General features: G+C 35.4%; 1 protein-coding gene across 1 annotated transcript in view; it reads right to left on the reverse strand.

Annotated features, from left to right (window-relative positions):
- Positions 1-268: 268 nt before the first annotated feature.
- Positions 269-22,706, reverse strand: part of RSBN1L (round spermatid basic protein 1 like) — a 63,900-nt gene continuing 41,462 nt past the window's right edge. The window contains exons 4-8 of the mRNA XM_060107488.1: positions 11,683-11,820; positions 9,911-10,053; positions 6,448-6,615; positions 1,071-1,179; positions 269-986 (exon numbers count right to left, since the gene is read on the reverse strand). Of these exons, the coding sequence (XP_059963471.1) occupies positions 345-986; positions 1,071-1,179; positions 6,448-6,615; positions 9,911-10,053; positions 11,683-11,820 (1,200 nt within the window). The 3' untranslated portion in view covers positions 269-344. The remainder of the gene's footprint in view (positions 987-1,070; positions 1,180-6,447; positions 6,616-9,910; positions 10,054-11,682; positions 11,821-22,706) is intronic.

The following is a 22,706-nucleotide window of genomic DNA, read 5'->3' on the forward strand; positions in this document are numbered from 1 at the left end:
GCTCTATGGAAAAGCCTTAAATTGTCAAAAAAGAATTCTGGCTCATATTACAAAATATATATATATATGTTAATGTCAGCTCTATTCTAAAACCTACAACTCCAACTCAAATGATTTTTTTAAAGACTCCTTTTGTTTAAACCTGCAATGTTTACAGTGCATCTGGCCCTAAGTGCTTTGATACTTCACAGTTACGGACAGGCACTGAGGAATGTTACAAAGCTACATAAACTATAATTTGTAACAGACTTGGGAGCAAGTTCTTGGCTTGCTTTCAGAATTCACGAATCTTTATTACATTATTAAGTTTAAGAAAAAAACAATTTTAAATGGTATATACAAATTTAGCACAAAATGTTATCATCTTTTCTCTCTTGATTTGAATGTGTTGAACTATGTTGCCTTGTATCAACTAGGCTTATGAGACTTCCAGGACACATTTCTTCCTTTAAATCTTTGTTGCTATTTTCAAATTTAGAGTCCACATCAATCTTAAATTCTGTAAATTGAACATGATCCAATTTTGCTTTAACATTCTTGCCATCCATATTATTTGGTGCTCCAGTCTTTTCAGGAATATAAACATTCACAGGTTCTTCCTTGATTCTTACAGTTGCAATAGGTTCATGTTTAATCTGCTGTAATTCATATTTAGAATGAAGTCTGTCTGAAAAAACAGAATCCAAGGAGGTTTTGCTTACAGCACAAATCATGTTGTCAGTGTGAGGTCCAAGAACTGATGATGTGGAATCTGGTGATGTGCATGTTTCATGAGTAACTGTATTCTGAGCAGTGTCCTCCTCTGAGTGATATAACTTGAGACGAACATGCCATGCTAAACTGCATACAGCTGAAACTGTCTTGAACTGATGAACAACATTCCTTGGAATAAAATAAATGTCATTATCATACAGCTGAATCCTGGCATAGCGAATGCCTTCCCTCCTCAGTTGATTAAGTTTTGCATCATCAACCCACTGGACACACTAAAATAAAACAAAACAAGAAATACCAATAAGTCTTTTCCACAATAAAAATTAAATTGAAGATAATAATAGTTTAAAATATACCTGGGACAGTGGAGGTTCATGTAAATCTAACTGCATTCGTTGAACTACTTCTAAGAAATCTTCAGCATGAAAACAAATTACATCTTTGGTTATTCGGGGTTGATCAGGCCTAAAAAAGAACATGAGATAATAAACAGCCTTCCATTAATGTTTCACTCTGCTAAGTCCTTATTAAATTCAAAGCAAAAATAGTTTATGGTTAAAACCAAAGTATTATCTTAGAAATGAACTGTAATTAGAAGACCACTTTACATATTTAACACCATGAGTTTCAACCTAAATATGGATAAAAACAACTCATTTTATTATTTACACACACACACACACACACACACACACACACACACGTTTTGGTATAGCACAGCAGAAACTTTATTCATTAATCAAGGAATGGAGAAGGGAGAGCTCATGCTCTAAAAACACTTTCTCCCTGAAGGGAGAAGAGTAAGGGAACTTTAAGGGGTAGGAGGTAGACATATCATCAGGGCTCTTGCAAAGGGGTGGAGATTTCCAGGAGCAGCCTCACCTCATTTTATTATAGCTATGTGTAACCATATTTTGAAAAATTAAATTGACCTGAATTGGTTAATTATGCAAATCAAAAAACTAAGTGTTTAGTCTTAAAGTTAAGACTTTAACTTAAAGTCTTTAATTTGTTGTCAATACTTCAACAAATTAAGTGCTAAATTAAAAATACTATATAATATAAAATTTAGAGGTAAATATAGGGGAAAGGGAATACATTCTTTCAATACAGACATATATAACTGCAATGATACCAAAAATCCCTAAATGACTCCTAAAAATTAAGAGACATTAGTTAGAAAAGTACTTATAAAATAAACTGTTACCATCCTACTTGCTGAGGTTAATAGAGTCTTTAAATATAATTCTAAAAAAAAAATCCCCAAATTCTTCAATTAATTAAGAATATACAGATACATGTTTATAAAAGATGCTCAAAATGGATTTTGGAATAAAACCCCAAGCAACATAAATACCAACCCCCCCCAAATCATACCAAGGCAAATCATAACTAAATTTAAAAAAAACAGTGATAAAGAGAAAATCTAAAACTCATGCATCACATTAATATACAGGGAAAGAGGGTAAGAATGACTGCAGGCTTCTCATCAGAAACAATGCAAGCCAGAAAAGAGTACACTGTCTTTAAAGTATTGAAAGAAAAAGTCAGTCTGGAATTCTATAACCCCCAAAATATCCTTAAGAAAGTGCGAAATAAAAACATTTTCAGACAAACAAAAACTGAGAGAATCTGTCACCAGAAGACCAGTACAACAAAGAATGTTAAAGAACTTCTTCAGGCTGAAGGAAAATGATATTTAGATGAAAATGTAGATCTATTCAAAGGAATGTAGGGTGCAAGTAATAGTAAATATGAACGATATTTTATTCTCATCTTAAAAATCTCTTCAGATATAATTCCTTAATGCCAAAGAAAGCAACATATTTGGGGGGATGGTTATAGCACACATAAAGCAAAATATATTAATAATAATTAGCACAAAGGCAATAAATGGGAGCAGGGAGAGATGGCAGTGTACTATTGAAAGTTCTTACACATTACATAGCAGGTATAATATTATTTGAAGGTACACTATGATAACTTTAGAGCAACCACTAGTAAACAAATAGTGGAGGTATAATGAAACGCTAAAAAAGGTAAGAAAGAAAAGTGGGGAAAAGGAATGAACTGACATATTAATAATATTGAGTCTTTCAATCCATAAACAAGGTATATCTCTAACATTTCTGTAAGTCTTATTTAATTTTTCTCATTGGTGTTTTGTAGTTTTCAGTATGTCATTTATTTTAAAAATGTATCTCTAAGTATTTCATAATTTTTATGTTTTTATAAGTTGGCATTATTCTTTTCATTTTCAAAATGTTTCAAAGTGTTTATTGCTAATATATAGAATTCAAATGTATACAAGTGACTTTTCAATATTCTTATCTTGTGACTTAGATAAATTCTAGTACTTCTTTTGTAGACTTAGAACTATCTCTATACACAATTATTTTGTCTTACTCTAAGACCCTGTAATTCCATTTCTATGTATTTACTGAAATGAAGTGAAATTTTATGTGCACACAAAGGCTTGAAAGGGAATGTTCATAAGAGCTTTATTCATAAAAACCCCAAACTGGAAACAATTCAAATGTTTATCAGGTGAATGGATAAATCAATTGTGATGTATCCATACAATAACATACCACTCAGCAACACGAAGGAATGAACTACTAATACACATAACAATATAGATGAATGTCAAAAACATTATGCTGAGTGAAAGAAGTCAGGCAACATACGATTCTATTTAAATGAGATTCTAGACTAGGCAATACTAACCTATAAAGACAGAAAATAGATTTATAGATGTCTGGAGCTGGGGTAAGAATGCGGGGAGATTAACTGCCAAGGTATATGAAGGAAACAAAATGTTCTATATTTTAGTTGTGGTAATGGTAACATGGCTGTATAAATTTGTCAAAACACATCAAACTGTACACTTATAACAAGTGTGTGTATTACTGAATACAAATTATACTTCCATAGTTGATTTTTCAAAAAACTGGATTTCAAGAAGCAACCTTAAATATATAAATCTATGTGAATTCTATCTTCCTAATACTAAAAAGTGATATAAAATTCATCAACACTTCACAAGCCTATCTAGTTTAAGATTTCTTTGTAGTCTCAATCAATCCCAGTCCTTTATCTCAAATTGGTGTTAAGCCTGGCTCTAAGATAAAGTCAAGAATCTTGGACTTCCCTGGTGGCGCAGTGGTTAAGAATCTGCCTGCCAATGCAGGGGACACGGGTTCAAGCCATGGTCTGGGAAGATCCCACACGCCATGGAGCAATGAGCCCGTGCGCCACAACTACTGAGCCTGTGCTCTAGAGCCGGTGAGCCACAACTACTGAAGCCTGCACGCCTAGAGCCCGTGATCCACAACAAGAGAAGCCACTGCAATGAGAAGCCCACATGCCGCAATGAAGAGTAGCCCCCGTTGGGCCTCCCTGGTGGCGCAAGTGGTTGAGAGTCCGCCTGCCGATGCAGGGGATACGGGTTCGTGCCCCGGTCTGGGAGGATCCCATATGCCGCGGAGCGGCTGGGCCCGTGAGCCATGGCCGCTGAGCCTGCGCGTCCGGAGCCTGCGCGTCCGGAGCCTGTGCTCCGCAACGGGGGAGGCCACAACAGTGAGAGGCCCGCATACCGAAAAAAAAAAAAAAAAAAAGAGTAGCCCCCGCTCAGGGCAACTAGAGAAAGCCTGTGTGCAGCAGCGAAGACCCAACACAGCCAAAAATAATAAATAAAAAAATTAATTAATGAAACAAAGAATCGAATACTCTAATGCCTAATGTCTCCTTGAGAAAGAGCAGAACTCAAAACACTAAGATAAGGAAAACACTAAGAGAAAGCAACAATTTCCTTAGTATAGCTTAATTTAACAACAAGGAGTAACAATAAAGGGATCATAGACCACGTTTGCATCAGAGCCATGAAACCCTCTTAAAGCATCAACCAAATTATTTTCTTACCATCTTTAATACTAAGAGATTAAAGCAGCATTGGTATAGAAAGCAAACTGTATTTTACAATACTGAGAAAACTCAGAGCTAGCAACATCTCATTCCAAAATCTGTCTCAAATTAAATCTGGCCACCTAATATATTCATACTTTGGCAACAGTCTTTTTCACTGTGAAATTGTTAGCTTCAAGTGTTTTTTCATTCAGTAACTATTCATAGGGAACTATGACGGACCTGTGAAGGACAGGACACGATCTCTAACATCAACTCCCATATAAAGTGGAGAAGAAAGCATAAACCAACAATAATTTAAAGGAGCTTAAGAGAGATTTAAACAAAGTTAAGGCCAAGAAGCAAGAATATTTATCTCTGAAAAAAAAATGTAACAATATGGCTAACTTTAACAAATACCATCTATAAATCAGAGTTCACCCTAAATAAATTTTGATGCCACTCTTAAATCCTTTATACCAAACATTCAAGAAAAATCTCATTAATTTGAAACAGGGTGGTGTTGTAATGATTTCCAAAGAGATAAATGTGCCTTTACTCTTTGACAAAATTAGTATTTTAAACCACATTATAGTAAGGAATTAGAAACTATATGGAAACAACCACAGATATTTGATAATTACCATTTAACTTAAACACAATTATAAATTATTATTATTGAATTATAAACTATTAATGTCATTTTCCTAAGGACCTCTTAGGGTTAGTTCAGTACTAGTTACTTTGTAAATCTGAAATTGATAAAGCTTCATTTATGTTAAGAAAGAAGGTCAGTTTACAGTGGCCTCCCCATTCAGTATTAATTTATAAAATATTACTTTAAATTTTCCCTTTTGAACAAAGGGTCAATCTTGCATTCACAGCCCCTGAAAAAATTTCCTTGAACAGAAAATACAGGCAATATTTTTCACAACATCTTAGGAATCTATGCAACAATACTGACATTTTATACTTTCAGAATTAAAAACAGTTTTTTTACCTAGAAAAATTTCTTGCATACTTAGTATCTAATTCAACTGCTTTAATAAGCAAAACAGCATATTCCATCTTAAGTTTCATACCCAAACAATACTCAATTTGAAAACAAAACCTAATTGAGCAAAGTTACCTTACAGTATAAGTATAGCTTTGCTCTATGGGTTTTATCAATTTAATATATGGAAATTTTTTTAATGTAAGGGATGACCACCTCTAAGTATATTATCCATTTTCGTTAAGAAAATTATCCATTTTTCTAATCTATCAAAAGAGTCAGTGAAACTTACAAGCAAAGCCTGAAAAAATTAATATAGTAAGGTAACAGTCGATACCAAACCTTAGAAAGATAGCAAGTTAAAACAGTATAAAGAAAAAACACAAGAATCTGGAGTCAGTTCTGAAATCAGACTCAGCTCTACCACTTATTAACTATATGACTATGACAACATTACGTGATAGTCCTGAGCCTCAGTCTCCTTGTGCAATAAATACGGGCCTAAAAGTAGAGAAAATTAACTGAACATTTGTAAATGGGCATACAATAAGCACCAAGTGAACCTTAGGTTTCCTTAGATAAGACAACTTAGATAAGACAACTGTTAGATAAGACAACTGTTTTCAACTCTAGTCACGCAGAAAATGAAACTACTTCAGTCAAGCCCAAAAGATAAAATCTAGATTCTAGCAATTGACAATCTTCTTTAGTACAATTATACAACTAGGATATCTAAATACAGGGGAAAATGAAACTTTTAGCCCACAGTAAGAAGAATTACTGAAAAACTTCCCAAGAAAAATTTTAGAAGCCATTAAATAGTAGTTAATATATACCACTCTCCACAGTGCACAGCCTTCAACACTCCAACAGCAGCTGTAGTCTGTCGTTCAAAACCTTGTCCTATATGATCTGCATGAGCTCTTGTTCTGTCTTCAAAGAGCATCTCACGAGGCTCACTAGTTCGAGGTAGGTACTGCAGGTTTTTTATCTCATTGGTAGTTCTGTTAAAACAGAATTATATATATAAAGAGACAGAGAGAGGCAGGCTTATGTATATTAAGGCTTAATTGCCTTCAAACATTTGTACTGATGTATTGACAGGTTTAACTTTTTTAAATGCATTGATAGTTACAGAACACCTACTCTGTGTCAGGCACTACCTAGGCACTGGAGCTACTGAACAAGACAGTAGTGAATAAGACAGACAAGTTCCTTACTCTCGTAGGAGTTTATATTCTAGTGAGAGACAGACCAAAAAATAAACAACAAGAGAACACTAGGCAATAAGTGCTTCCATAAAACACTCACGGTTTATTAGAGGTAAGGGGAAAAAAACACTTTAGCTCCACCCTGGAGGACAGACATCTCCCACTGGGCCTCTCCTTCAGCGCTCACCTTCTAGAATCCATAGGCATACAGAAGCTGCTGACTACTTGGCCTCACTCACTGCAGAAACCCTCTCCAATTTTGCTGTAGAAGGGGAACTGGGTGAGAAGAATTTATTTTGGGAGGCATCATCTTATTTATCTCCCTGTATGATTTTTCTGTTGCTTCCAGAGACAGATCAGGATTGCCCCCATTATTTTCTCGTCTCATCCTAGTCTATCCCCTAGGGTCACTCTTCCTTTTTGGTTCTCTAACTTCCCACCCTCAGTCTCTACTACTTCGCTACTCTTTGTGCACTCTTGTCTTACAGTTTTATATAAACTTTCACACAGACACACACACAATGCTTTAACATACTTTTTTTGCTGTTTGTGACTAATGTTTTACAGGTATTAGAAAGCTAGGTGATGATGTTGCTTTCTGTGGAAAGCTAACAGGCTTTCAAACCAAGTCTCGCCTCATTGTTCCACATTCTAATGAATTAAGACTTTATTAAAGCATTTGGCACAGCACCTAGGGCAGTGTTGTCATTAGTTGGTCAGACTATAACGTGATGTGAAATGACCACATACACCATAGATTGTAATCCCTGAGGATTACAAATTCCTCAAGGGGCTGGTGAACTCCTTTAAATTACATGTAAAAGTTTGTATATATCTGCATTATTCTAGGGAGAGTCTTTCAGATTCTCAAAATGATTTGTAAATCCAAATTAAGAATCACTGAGATACACACCAAGTTTACCATTTACTACCAACTTAAAAATTAAGTTGCAAAAATTTCATTGAACCAAAATTTATTTATTAAACAGACACTCTGTTTAGGTGCTAGAGACACATTAGTAACAAGCACAACATTGTCCCTGCTCTCATATAACCTACATTTTGCTCTATGACCATTTCTCCCTGTTCTGTTTTTTCTTCTTAAATTTATAACCAGTGAGACAATCTTTAGACATCTAAAAAAAGTATTATCTCCCCCAGGATCACCCACTCCATTCCCATCAATGTTAAGCTAGTGTACATTCTTCTACACTTTTCTCTGTGCTTACATAAATATACACTTTTTTTTTTTTTTTTTTTGCTCTGTGTGGGCCTCTCACTGTTGTGGCCTCTCCCGTTGCGGAGCACAGGCTCCGGATGCGCAGGCTCAGCACCCATGGCTCATGGGCCCAGCCGCTCCGCGGCATGTGGGATCTTCCCAGACCGGGGCACGAACCCGTGTCCCCTGCATCGGCAGGCGGACTCTCAACCACTGTGCCACCAGGGAAGCCCTAAATATACTCTTATACATGTTTTTTTAATTTCTTTTCATAAAAATAGAATCATCCTGGACATATACTCTACATTTTGCTCTTTTCAAATATCATGGATATCCAGCTCAACAGACAAAATTTCATATTATGAAATTAACTATTTCACCACATTCTTTAACAGGAATGTACCAAAATGTATTCAACCATTCTCCTGTTAATGGACATTCAGACCATTTTAAAATTTATCTCAATATAATAAATGCTTCAGTTAACATTCTTATACATTTACCTTTAGTGCTTTTATTTCTTGGGACAAATTCCCAAAAGTAGGGGTCCTGGTTCAAGGAGTATACATATGTTAAACTTTATGAGCTATTTTAGATTACTTCTAAAAAATGATTACAGAAGCTCACCCATCGACCAATAATATATATTACCCTGTTTCCTCACGTGCCTACCAGCCTGTAATATACTCGCTCTGTTAATAATTTTTGCCAATGTAATGGGTAAAAATAATATCTCATAATTTTTTTAATATATACTTAATATACAATCGACTACCTGGGGCCTATTTTTCTATTGGGTTGTTCTACATTTTTCTTCTCAATTTAGAAATGCTCTTTGTATATTAACTTTAGTCTGTCACATGTTACAAATGTTTTAGTCCAGTCTATCATAGTTTTGAACTTTGTTGTTGATGTCTTTTCTCTCACAAATAGTATCATCATTGTGTTTTTTAATCTTTGCTTAGGAAGATCTCTCCTAAGCTTAAGCATTTTATTCTAATATTTTTATTTTTTATTTATTATGTTCAAATCCCTTACTTCTTGTGTAACATTGGGGTATGGCTTTGTTTTCCTTCAAATGGACTCCCATTTATGCCAGCATTATTCATTAAATAAATTTTTCTTTCCCCACTTATCTCATTAAGTTCCCAATATACTTTGATCTGTTTGTGTACTCTATCCTATTCCAATGATCTTTTTGAGCTTTATAGTACTTTTTTTTTTTTTATTTTACAAATTTAATCAGTTATACATATACATATGTTCCCATATCCCCTCCCTTTTGCGTCTCCCTCCCACCCTCCCTATCCCACCCTATAGTACTTTTTAATATTGAGTAAGACAAGGCCCCCCTCATACTTATCTTCTTTTTCACAGCTTTATAGACTGACTTTATTTATTCTTCCTTATGAACTTTAAAGTTATTTTATCCAGTGCTGGAAGTGTGAGTCCATTTGTAATGCTAAAATTTCCAAAGGACTATCATTTTTGTCCAATCCAGAACATAGATCTAAACATTTGTTTAGATCTTATTCTATATCTTTCATAAGATGTTTTAGTTTTCTTAAAATTAATATTATTTAAGTTTATTTCTGAATATTTATTAAATTTATTCCAAAACCGTTTATGTCTCTGTTGTGAATGATATTTTTTTCCGTTCCTAGTTACAATTTATTGTCATTTGCCTACATTTTTCATGTTTTATTTATATTTGATACTTATAAGAAATTATATCAGCAACCATTTTTAAACTTACATTTCAACTACACTCTAAATTTTCCCTTCCTTCTTCCTCCAAATTTCAACAAATATACACATACCAATGTACAAATACCCATCCCCAGCAAAAAACATTTATATCCAACATACCTTTTCCTTTTGAAAGGTGACTTTGGCATATCAGCCACAGGGATCATTTGTTCTCCCGGGCGTACCCACATGATGGGACCATCATCACTATCTTTTCGACTCTCTAATTTTAGACTAGATAGTGTCCCCCATGGCAGTGTACACTAGAGGCAAATAATTACAGAGAAATTAATTATTTTTAAAATGTATCTTCAAATATACATTAAAGACTATTGTCCCCTTGACAAAATTTCATATATACATTTGAAATACATACCTATTTTAAATATATTCATATATATTCATGAATTTTCCTTCATAATATTCTATTTCAAACACAACAAGAGAGTAATTATTCTTGGATGGTTTCCCCCACTTCCCCAACCCTGCCAGAGGTATGATTCACTGTATTTATCATTTATTATTCTTCCTTCTATCAAATATATGGGTCATATGATGTTAATTAGTTGGCAAAATAAGTGTCTTCCATGAGAATCTATAAAAATGAACAACTGAGTTTAAAAAATGGATACCTCAAAAACAGGGGGGGATATACCCCTTATTAGTTATAATCAAAATCTAACAAAACAAAAAGGAAAACTAAACCAAAATCAAAATTTATTTCTGTGTAGTAGTTTCTTGAAAAGGCTGCTGGTCTAAAAGCAGGAATTAACATCTTTGAAAAGAAAAGAGAAATGACCAAGGGCCACTATCCATGGAATGGTGACAAAATGGGTATTTTTTAAAAAAACATACCCTCTTTTCAAAAAGGGGAGCTTGTCAAATTAAATTTCTCCAGAAAGAATGCATTTAGCTCATTTGCTTTTAAAATTAAAATCTGAAACATAAATATTTAAATGATGGTGTTTTTAATATAGCACTCAAAATAAATGCAACCAAATTCCATGTCACTAGTTGGGAGAAACAGACAAGGAACCAAAGGTTTAAAAGGAACAAAAAAGGAAATAAAAGGGGACTGGAGTAGGGTGAAAAAGAAAAGGAAGAAAAAGATATATACACACATATAGACTGGAAAATTAAGCATGTAGAAGTGAAAAAAGAAGAGATGTTTAACAGATTATGTGGTAAATACTAGAGATAAACTGATCTTGTCACATTTTGACCTCTGAATTACTGATTAAATAACTGACCTAACTACACAGATCAGAGATTTTTCTCTCAATAGGATAGCCCCAGCCGCCCATAAGAAGAAATATTTTCTGGAATGCAGAGACTGTTGGGGGAAAAAAAAAAAGAAAACAGAATCTGACTAAAAATCATTTAAAGAATTTAAAGGGGCCTTAAAGCTGCATAGTTTAAATACCTTATTTTATGGATGAGGAAACTGAAGTCCACAAAGTTTAAACAGCTTGCCCAACCCAGCTAGGATCTCGCAAGATTGAAATACAGTTATACAACTTCCCAGGCCAGTTTTCCACAAACCCAAACTGCCATTCCGTTGTCTAGACATCCTTCCTGTACCTCTTAAATCCTCTGGCACTCAGTTTATAAAAAGCTGATAAACGGATGGAACTTATTTTCCTAAAGTGGCAGCTACAGGCAAGTGTTATTTTCTGGTCCACCACTTAGCTTTGCCATTAAAATTAGTACCTGAGAAGTCACACACACACACCACACAAGAATTACTTCTACTTTGTCATCTCTTCCTTTCCTTCCTTATAATTCAAATGAAATCAAAGTTTTTATAGTTCTGAAACAGCCATGATCTGTTATCACTTGTAGCATGAAAGTAACTTCCACAACTTAGACTGTTTGATATTGTTTTCTCTTACTTTTAAAAATGGTGAATCTTCCAACATGTCAAGGAACTCAGGGAAGTAATCTCCCACTTCTTCATCTACTGCTCCCACCAAGCTGATTTGTCGCATTGGGCCAGCTCTGTAAGTACCGTGAGAATACGTTCTTTTTACCTGAAGGATATGGAGTTAATTAAGTTAAACATAAGACAATGCCTGTTATCACTGGATAACACTAAATTATGTTGTCTGAAAATATTAGAACATAATGTGTGGCAAGCAAAACAAACAAAAAAAAAAGCCTTTCACAAACAGTAAAAAAAATAAGGCACTTAAAAAAAAAAGAAAAAAGAAAAGATCGGCACAAAATCAAGCTATTTTACCTTCTCTAGCTATTCCTACACACTGCTTATGAAAACACAGTTGAGATAAACAGCATAATTCCAGGCAACTATAATTTCTCCTTATAACAGAGGAGTTTATTATTTGATCTACAGTGCCATTGAAATTATATTCAGAAGTTCCTGTACCTATATTTTCCTAAATGGTTCCTATTTTTTTGTCAGAATTTTCAAAAGTAGACCCTCTGAAAATGTTGCATTTAACCATCACCAGTAGTTTGTATGTCCAAAAGGCTACCAGGAATGATCTTCCCTTCTAGATCTTAGCATGTTAACTAGGATCCAGTTTACATTTTTCTAATGAAAGTCTACTAGAGCTTGAGAACCAAAAGTCCTAGGTCCCAAATCTATCTACCTTTGCTATCTACCAGCTATGTGACCTCCAGAAATCACTTAAATTCCTTGAGTCTGAGTTTTCTTAACCGGAAAGATTTACCTCAGATTGCTGAAGAAAACAATAATTGTACAGTGTGAGCAAATGGGTATCATTTGAATATCAACCAAAATAAAACAACCTAAATACCTCAAGAATCACTGGTACCTAAGTTTTCAAAAGCACATTTAAATCTTGCAAAGAAACCTCATATACTAACAGTACTAAACAAAAGTATTTTTAAAGCAAAACAACTTCCTTTCATAAACAAACTTCAAGCAAAATCCTAATTATTTTTTCTCTGGATTAGCCTTTATGGCCACTAACTGTAGGGAAATTACACTGTCTCAGTTTGCCTGGGTCTATCCCAGTTTTAAAATGGAAAGTCCCATACCAGGCAAACCCAGATGGATGAGCTTTCATCACATCAGGGACACAGACTCTAAAATATTTTCATATCACAAGGTGAATTCCCACAATTGCAGCTGATACAGATAGTATTCTGTATCAATGTATTTAAGCCTCCACCCACATCAAAAACATGACAATAAAAGTTCTATCATAATAGAACATTTGACTAAAACATTAGAGAGTTTTATTTTTTAGCATAATAAGCAAAACAGTTTAACAATGATACATTAATTCCTTAATACATTTACCAAAATTCCAAGGTTAAGTTTTCATGAACTATCCCAAATTCACTTCTCAGAACCATAAAACCTTGCTCCAATCCCCAAGTTTCAAAAAAAAGTTGGGGTCTGTGTCCCCATTTTGTACTCATGATCTGACCTTCTTCTTGTCTCCCAAAAGTTCCTAGCATCTCCAGTACTGAGAGAGCTAAAAGTTAAAATCTGACTCTCAACAATACTTAGGCTTTAGATGTTTAGATATACTAAGAGTACTGCAACAGGAAAATTCGTCATCACTATGCATTTCTGTAATGCAGTCTAACAAAGCTAAAAATATCAAGTTGAAATTTAGCAAATTTATGAGAATTGATATCAATTCTGTTACGTGACTTTGAGTTTGTGGCTTCAGTTTTGGATCTGCAAATGGTCACATGAGTTTTTGAGAGACCTCAAGACCATTCATTGAAATCAAACACCTTCTATTGTAAAACACAAATTTACAAGTGCTTTGAAATATTCATTTGACTTACAAGTCACATTAGGTAATATTTCCACTTCATACAAATAAGTAAATTTTCTGTGCCTCAATCTTCTCTGTCTTGTTTAAACTTAGATAACTCATCTAAATCGTTAACCTGTTCTAACAAAGCCAGAATCAAGAAAGTCTTTGCCATCCAGCTGGTTCATTCTACTACATCAACTGAATAATTTGGGCAGTGACTCAATTATCACCATCAACAAGGATCAGCTGAATAATTTGGGCAGTGACTCAATTATCAACTAAATAATTAGGGCAGGGAGGAATGTTCAGTGAGGGAATCCTTCCAAAATACTAAGCACAACTGAATTTATGAGCTCTCGCAAAGAAATGGGTACTTTAAACATACTTTTAAAGCAAAAGTCAAACGCATATATGGTCTACTGGACTCTTTTTTTCCAAGAGAGTATGTGCAAGAACTAAATACATGCATACAAAAGATACACCAATAAAGAAAGAATGCTCTTTAATATGAATGTTAGGATTTAGGAGTCAGAGACAATCTACTCTGAGGAAATGTAAAGTCTGAAATTATAACAGTTTATTTAACAGGCAAAAACATGAAATAACTCATTTCTCAAATAACTGAAATAGATTTTGGAGTTCTACCTAGTGGCTGCCACGCAATTCAAATAACTACTTCCATTCTAAAAAAAAAAAAAAAAAAAAACCCTACTATAACAGTATTTAACTACAGAGAAGGGATAAATACAATTAATAATTAAAAAAACAGAACTAGTAGGACCTCCCTGGTGGCACAGTGGTTAAGACTGCTCGCTCCCAATGCACGGGGCCTGGGTTTGATCCCTGGCCAGGGAACTAGATCCCACATGCATGCCACAACTAAGAGTTTGCATGCCACAACTAAGGAGCCTGCCTGCCTGCTGCAACTAAGGAGGAGGCGAACTGCAACTAAGGAGCCCTCAAGCCGCAACTAAAGGAGCCTGCGTGCCACAACTAAGACCCAACACAACCAAATAAATAAATAAATATTTTAAAAAAAAACAGAACTAGTTATTAACAAGTTTAACATTCAGCACTCTTAGAGTAAAATTTCTGTGTTTAAATGTTAAGTAAAAACATGTATTGTTTAGTAACAGAAAAAATGGGTAAAGCTTCTTGGGTGGTAATATTAAAGACAAATGACTTATAACTTAAGTACTTAACTAACTTTGATTTAACCATATGTTGCTATTTTAGGTTGGAATGATCATTTCATTGATTGAAGAGAACATTACTGACCTAGCCATCTCATTTCATTCAAATTACACCTTTACATTAATTTCCAAGTTTATAAATGTTGTTCTTTGTTTACAAGTAAAATAAAATGAAATACATCTAAATATTAGAAATTTTAACACAATAGACTAAATTAAAACAAATTTGACTTTTCCTCCTCTCCTATGTCTATTTTGAGGCTACCTAAAAGGAGGCTATATCTTTTGATGATTTTTTTAAAGTATATCTTATAAAATTCATAAATATTTCAAAGGATATTTGGGAGAAACTGAATTTTAAAGAGTAAAGTAATACAGACTCTATTTGTTGGGCTATAACCTTAAATATGGTATTTGAATCTTCGTAGTTCTGGTCACCTCATGGCAAAATACATATATACTATATGTAAATTCACTTACACACATGATTTGCTATAATAAAAGCACAATTCTCTCCCCTTTTCACCAAAATGTGCTAGAACTGTAAAGTACATTCTGTTTGTCCACTATTAAAACCACAGATAGGGGGCTTCCCTGGTGGCGCAGTGGTTGAGAGTTCGCCTGCCGATGCAGGGGACACGGGTTCGTGCCCCGGTCCGGGAAAATCCCACATGCCGCGGAGCGGCTGGGCCCGTGAGCCATGGCCGCTGAGCCTGCGCGTCCGGAGTCTCTGCTCCGCAACGGGAGAGGCCACAACAGTGAGAGGCCCGCCTACCGGAAAAAAAAAAAGAAACACAGATAGGGAATTCCCTGGTGGTCCAGTGGTTAGGACTCCATGCTCTCTCTCTGGCAAGGGCCCGGGTTCAATCCCTGGCCCGGAAACTAAGATCTCGCAAGCCACGCAGTGCAGGAAAAACAAAAAACAAAAACCCACAACACAGATATATTCCACTAAGTATGGTCTCTATATAAATTACATATACTTAGCTATCAGGTTTAAAACAAAACAGCAATTTTCTTCTAAGACATTCATTCTCCAAATATTAAAGATAATAATCTGATGACTCAATAGGATGGATATAAATAAATTTAAAACTAAATTTTAAAAATTAATCAAAATTTTAGCTTGTGAAAGTAATCTGAATTTTAAAATACAGTATAACTCAATTTAAAAACGGGCAGACCTGAATAGATACTTTTCCAAAGAAGACATACAGATGGCCAACAGGCACATGAAAAGATGCTCAACATCACTAATCATCAGGCAAATGCAAATCAAAACCACAATGAAATATCACCTCACACCCGTCAAAATGGCTATCATCAAAAAGATCAAAAATAAATGTTGGAGAGGATGTGAAGAAAAGGGAACCCTTGTACACTGTTGATGGGAATGTAAATTGGTATAGCTGCTATGGAGAACAGTATGGAGTTTCCTCAAAAAACTAAAAACAGAACTACCATACGATCCAGCAATTTCACTCCTAGGTATATATATGAAGAAAATGAAAACACTAGTTCAAAAAGGTATATGCACCCCAATGTTCATAGCAGCATTATTTACAATGGCCAAGATATAAAAGCAATCCAAGTGTCCAACAACAGATGAATGGATAACAAAGATGTGGTATATGCATACAATGGAATATCTAGCCATAAAAAGAATGAAATTTTGCTATTTGCAACAACATGGATGGACCTGGAGAATATTATGCCATGTGAAATAAGTGAGACAAAGAAAGATTAATACTGTATATTATTACTTATATATGGAATCTAAAAAGTAAAATGAATGAATATAACAAAAGAGAAACAGACTCACCAGATATAGAAACAAACTACTGGTTACCTGTACGGAGGGGGAGGGGGAAGGGTGAGGAGGGAGGAGCCAGACAGGGGCAGAGACTTAAGAAGTACAAACTACTATGTATAAAGTAAATAAGGTCAAAGATATAATGTACAGCACAGGGAATATAGCCAATATTTTTTAACAACTTTTTATGGAGTATAATCTAAAAATTCTGACTTTGTCACCTGAAACTAATATATTATAAATCAACTATCCCCCAATTAAAATAAACAAACACACTGTAATGTAACTTTTAATTATATACCATTTAATACAACTTTCTAGATTAATAACCCAATACTTGAAACATATACTAAATCAGTTTGAACCATTAATTTAATGTTTCAAAAATGGAAAACTACACATAACAATGTATTCAAATTCAAAAAGTATATACTTCTTGATGAAACATACAGATACCATTTAAGTTGTTAAAAAAATTACAAGAATATAATCCACACACTTTTCACAAAAAAGTAAACAGTACACCTTGATTTATGTGATACCTATTATACGGCAATATTATATAGCAAATAATCCAGCTTCCTCTATTACATGGAATAAAAGTAAATCTATAATAATCATAAGGAAAAAAGCCTCAATTCTCCAAAAATAATCTATCTAACAATTACAACGCAAAAGCAGTGGGATGGGAGAAGGAAACAGGTAAGAGTTGAAAGAATCTCTGAATAGTCAAAATTACTGTCATAAAGGCCATGATTCACAGAAGGATATTCTTCTTACATATATGTTTCTACACCAGGCATAATTCTAACTAACATCTAAAATCATAAAGGATAAGAAACCACAAGTTTAGAAGAGGAAGGAGGGGCAAGAGGTGAGCACAGCTGCAGCTCCCCTAGGTCATCAATATTATAACATCATAATGACAAGCCTAGACTGAAAATAAAGAGATAAGTTATGTTGTATATGCTCAGGAAAAGGATAAATCTTGGTCCTTACAACTGTATGCTTCCATTATCTAGAAAAACCACTAATCTGGAAAATGTCACATCCTGATGACGCTTGACATGAAATTACTGTATTTGCTTCAGTAAACATTCATCACACTATCAGTTTTCTGATGCAGTTAAAAAATTAAATTGGAAATACCAAAAAATGTCACTGTTTTCAAACATATCCTATATGCTTCCTAAAAGGGAAATGTAGAGTTACAAAGAGGACACATATTGTTCCTCCCAATTTAGGTATACTTCTCAAAAAAACACAATAAAAGACAGAAATGATACTTATTCATATATTTGCAAAAGCTGTTGACAGATGTAACATTTTTAATCTAAACCTCCCCTAGAGTCCCCCTACTCAGCAAAAACCCTACCACCATCACGACTGTATTTTCACAGTTCCCTTCATTTATTCTCTATAAATGTTTTAAAGTGGGGGTGGGGGAGACTGGAGAGCAGGAAATAAAAGACTTCTTGAACCCTCTGCCAGTAAGTGTCAATAACAAAATCTCAGAAGTTTTGGTTAATGGGAAAAGAACCGTTACATTACGTTTAAACTAAACCCTATTCATTTTTCTTCACGTAAATAATCTTTAAAAAACAAAAAACACAACCTTATGATTCTGAGTTTGGCTTGCTACAAAGAAAAAAGTAGCCTTTATGACAGGAAATACATTGCCAAAAGTAAATCTATAAGTCTCAATACTGCTTTCTCTTATTTTACTTATAAAAACTGCTGCACCAAGGGAAGCAAATATGGACACATGTAATTCAAAAAACCATGAGGCATGACTCACTTGAAATAATGCTGTTTCCCAAAATGTATTCCCTGATATGTCAGTCCCTGAAGAGAGAGTTCTATAGTCCAGTAAGTTTGGAAAACCCTTCCTGTTTGAGAGGTTCACCACACACTATTAAAGGCTAGGTTCTGAAAAGTCTCACAGTAAACAAACATAACTTATTTGGCCCAGTATTAGACAAACTATTTTGACTTCAAAGCCTATTTTTCTTGTTTACTTGTTTTCTTTTAGTATACCTATCAACATTCCAAGATAGTAAAAATTCCACAGAATACGTTATAAATACTTTATACTTTATACAGTATAGTTATCCATAAGTATAGAAGATATGATAGATGCTTCTAGCTAGTATCATCATTAATCCAAAGAAAACACAAAAACAGGGCAGTTATTACAGCAAAAAATTGAGGGGGTGAGGGCAGAAGAAGCTATTGGTTCAATTCTGGTGAGCTTTTTTGGGGGAGGGCAAGAGGAAAGAAGGGAGTGTCGTATTTTAAAAAACGAGACCAGCTCACCACATTCCTACTGAGGCAATCTGAACATCTAACAAAAATAAGTGTGCCACAAGGGGGAGCCATTCCCCATCACATCTGGCATATCCTTTCAAATTAAAACATATAACAAGAAATAACATATAATCAACATTTCAGAAATATCCATATAACTATAACTAAAAGAATAAAATTGTTATTAATCATTTTTAAACTAGTACAAAAAGGAAAAAGGCTCTCAATTAAAACATCTGGTACCTGCCATAACAGATCAGTTCAAAAGCATTCAAGTAGGACACGACAAGCACAACTGATCAAAATGAAAATTCAGTACAAAGGCTGGCAGTGGTCAAAGATGGTATGTCAAATCATCTTTATTGGCCTAGCATGGTGAATGACCCCAGCATGAATTCAATAAATGTTAGTTCTCTCCCCTCATTTTGCAGAGAGGCAAGGCTAACAGATCCAATCAGATTTAATAACTGTTTCACTATTAAAATATTAGCCATTTAATTATAAGTTAACACTTGACATAAGTTATTTGCTACAAGCAACTCAGAACCAGGTTAAAATAAAAAATAATATTTAGAGTTTGGGGGAGGGAAAAGGGTGATTAGAAGATAACTGCCCCAGTTTTCATATTCTCACAGTTCTTACTAGAGTCTGGAGTGCATGCTGATTAAATACTGCATGGCAAGACAGAAATCTCAATTGTTTCTTGACAGATAAAACTCCTGTCTTACTTGCCTTTCTGTTTCCCTACCATCAAAGGCACAGGAGAACGATCAATGTCCAAGTGAGTATTTGAAGAAAATAGAGATGGTAGAAAAACTAAGACAGATGTGGATGAGTGCAAATGGCCAAAAACTCTTCCCAAGCATGTATGCTCCCTTCTGAGCAATGTGACTGTGCCACTCCTATCATCAAGAAGTGAATCTGGGGCTTCCCTGGTGGCACAGTGGTTGAGAGTCTGCCTGCCGATGCAGGGGACACGGGTTCGTGCCCCGGTCTGGGAAGATCCCACATGCCGCAGAGCGGCTGGGCCCGTGAGCCATGGCCGCTGAGCCTGCGCGTCCAGAGCCTGTGCTCTGCAACGGGAGAGGCCACAGCAGTGAGAGGCCCGCGTACGGCAAAAAAAAAAAAGACGTGAATCTGGGTTTGGCCTCATGAATTCCTTTGGCCAATGGGACATCAGCAAACACAAAACAAGCAGAGGCTTGCCCTCTTTCTGCTCTATGGACCCTGCAACTATCAACATGTGTACAAGCCCAGGATAACCTGCTAAATGATGAGAAAAATGTGATTATCACCCCAATCGACATTGCATCAAACCGCCAGACAAATAAGCGAGGTGTCCTAAGACCAAGTGATCGGCAAACCATCAGACATGATTAAGGCCATCCGGCCCCCAGCTGAGCTGACAAAGACTGTCCAGAGAGTCCAACAGATTGTGAGAAAAATCTTTAAGCCACTTAGTTTTGAGGGTTTCGGTTTGATTTGCAGCAAAATAACTGATATAGATAGGTTACAAACTTTCTACGAAAACCCATTTCTATTCTCAAATAGAATTTTATTTCATACAGTTTGATTGATATTATACCACTAACATCAGAAAAATGACATGACCTACAAGACAATATATAATTCCACCATGTCTTCAGATTCTTCAGGCAATCGGCAGGGATATAGATGAAGACGAAAAATAGAATTATGCAAGTAAAAAGAATTCCAAAATCAAAGAACAGGATGTCTTGATCCTTTTGTCAGTATTGTGTGTGTGTGTGTGTGTGCGTGTGCATGTGTGTATACCTATACACACCCATACACGCACAAAAAAATCTCGTTAACATGTTTCAAGGATAAAGGCTAAACAGATGCAAAAATGAATTTCTGTGAAAACTAGAGTATTATCACAAAGATAAGCATTATCACTATAAAGATCATAGAAACAGCTACATCTTACCTATACTGTCCTCTTTTAGTTTCTACAGAATTCAGGGCAAACTCTTTTCGCTGCTCTGGTTTTAATTAAACAAACAAAAAAAAACTGGTCTGCAGAAAACAACTTCCTCAGTCTTCTAAGCTCTTAAAAAAACAAGCAAAGTAAAAATCCAGTTTGGGGAAATATCAAATGACCAGTTCAGAAAAGCTTTTCGCTAGATACTCCTCTTCATACCATAGGAATGGCTGGATCTGGAGGATACTGAGGTAAAGGCACATGGACCGTGCACAGGCAGCTTCCTGCCACGAAATCTAAAGCTGCAGAACTAAAAGCAGTCCTTGGGCTTCCCTGGTGGCACAGTGGTTAAGAATCCAGCTGCCAATGCAGGGGACAGGGCTCAAGGCCTGGTCCAGGAAGATCCCACATGCCGCGGAGCAGCTAAGCCCATGCACCACAACTACTGAGCCTCCGCTCTAGAGCCCGCGTGCCACAAAGACTGAAACCCGCACATCTAGAGCCCATGCTCCACAACGAGAAGCCACCGCAATGAGAAGCCCGTGCACCGCAACGAAGAGTAGCCCCCGCTCACCACAACTAGGGAGAAGCCTGCGCGCAGCAGCGAAGACCCAACACAGCCTAATTAATTAATTAATTAATTTTTTAAAAGCAGTCCTTGCAGCAGATCACATAGATACAGGGCCAGAGCCACAACTGGTAACAAAGAGGATGCATCTGCCTAGAGTTTCTTCTGTGCCATACGTATTATCCAAGAACCCTAAGAGGTAATGGCAACCAGGGTAGGTGGCTCTTCAAGGACCTGAGACCCACAACCTAGCCACACATTGGCATGATTAACAAGTCCCAGCATCATGTTGTATTTAATAAAAGGAAGCACGGATTTCATGTTGTACATACTGCACAAGTTAGGATGAAAATTATCATTTAATAAAAAATTAGTAATTCCTAACCTTAAAAGCTACCTGAAAAGCAAATGTAAGTATTGTGACATTTAAAAGATGTCGGAAAAAACTTGCATAGTATGGCAGCAGAAAGTTTATGATACAGTGGAAACAAATCACATTGGAAGTCAAGAGGCCTACCATAAAACCTAGCACTTAGGAGACATAATAAAGGAAAAACAAATGAATGATCTAATACCAAAGGACTTTGGGCAATTATTTCTTCTCTCACTGTTTCCTCATTGCTAAAATTAAATTGTAATGAAGAGTAAATGAGTTATTACATATAAAGTGCTTAGACTAGTTCCTGGCAGTCAGCACTCAGTAAACAGTAGATACTATCACTAGATGCCAGTCTAGTTCCACCACTAAACACAGGCGTAATCTCAGACACATTACTAGCCACTCTGAAATTCTATAAAATGACAGGGCTAGTGACAGATGCTGTACACCTCCCTTTCGGCTCTAAAAAATATTTAAATTCCAATTCCCAAACATGTTACACAGGCAATAAGTACCCACACACACACACACACACACATTAAAATTTTAAATACCAGCATATTTTCCAGACTTCAGTATATTACACAATATACACCAAACATACTATGGGGTGGGGGGTTGGTATGAGTGGATGTTACTGCATGTCCAGACTATCATTTCAGGTGGAGACTATAACTTGAACACATATCAAAAAAAGAAATATACTCAAAGTAAGGAAAAGAGACCTGGATGAAGTTTAAGGAAATTTTGTTCTATTCCTGGCACTGTTGCCAACCTTAAAACCCTAAGTTACTCCTATCTACATTTGTTTAAATTGAGAAAGGTCGGGATAGATGATCACTAAAAGATCCCTTAGAAACTTTCTTCACTTTTTTCCTCTTTCCAAACTAGAATGTCAATTATTACTTACAATACAGAGAGTTTAGCACAAATAAATGTGAAAATTGGCTGAT

This window comes from Mesoplodon densirostris, chromosome 9 (assembly GCF_025265405.1).
Source record: "Mesoplodon densirostris isolate mMesDen1 chromosome 9, mMesDen1 primary haplotype, whole genome shotgun sequence".
NCBI classification, from domain to species: Eukaryota; Metazoa; Chordata; class Mammalia; order Artiodactyla; family Ziphiidae; genus Mesoplodon; species Mesoplodon densirostris.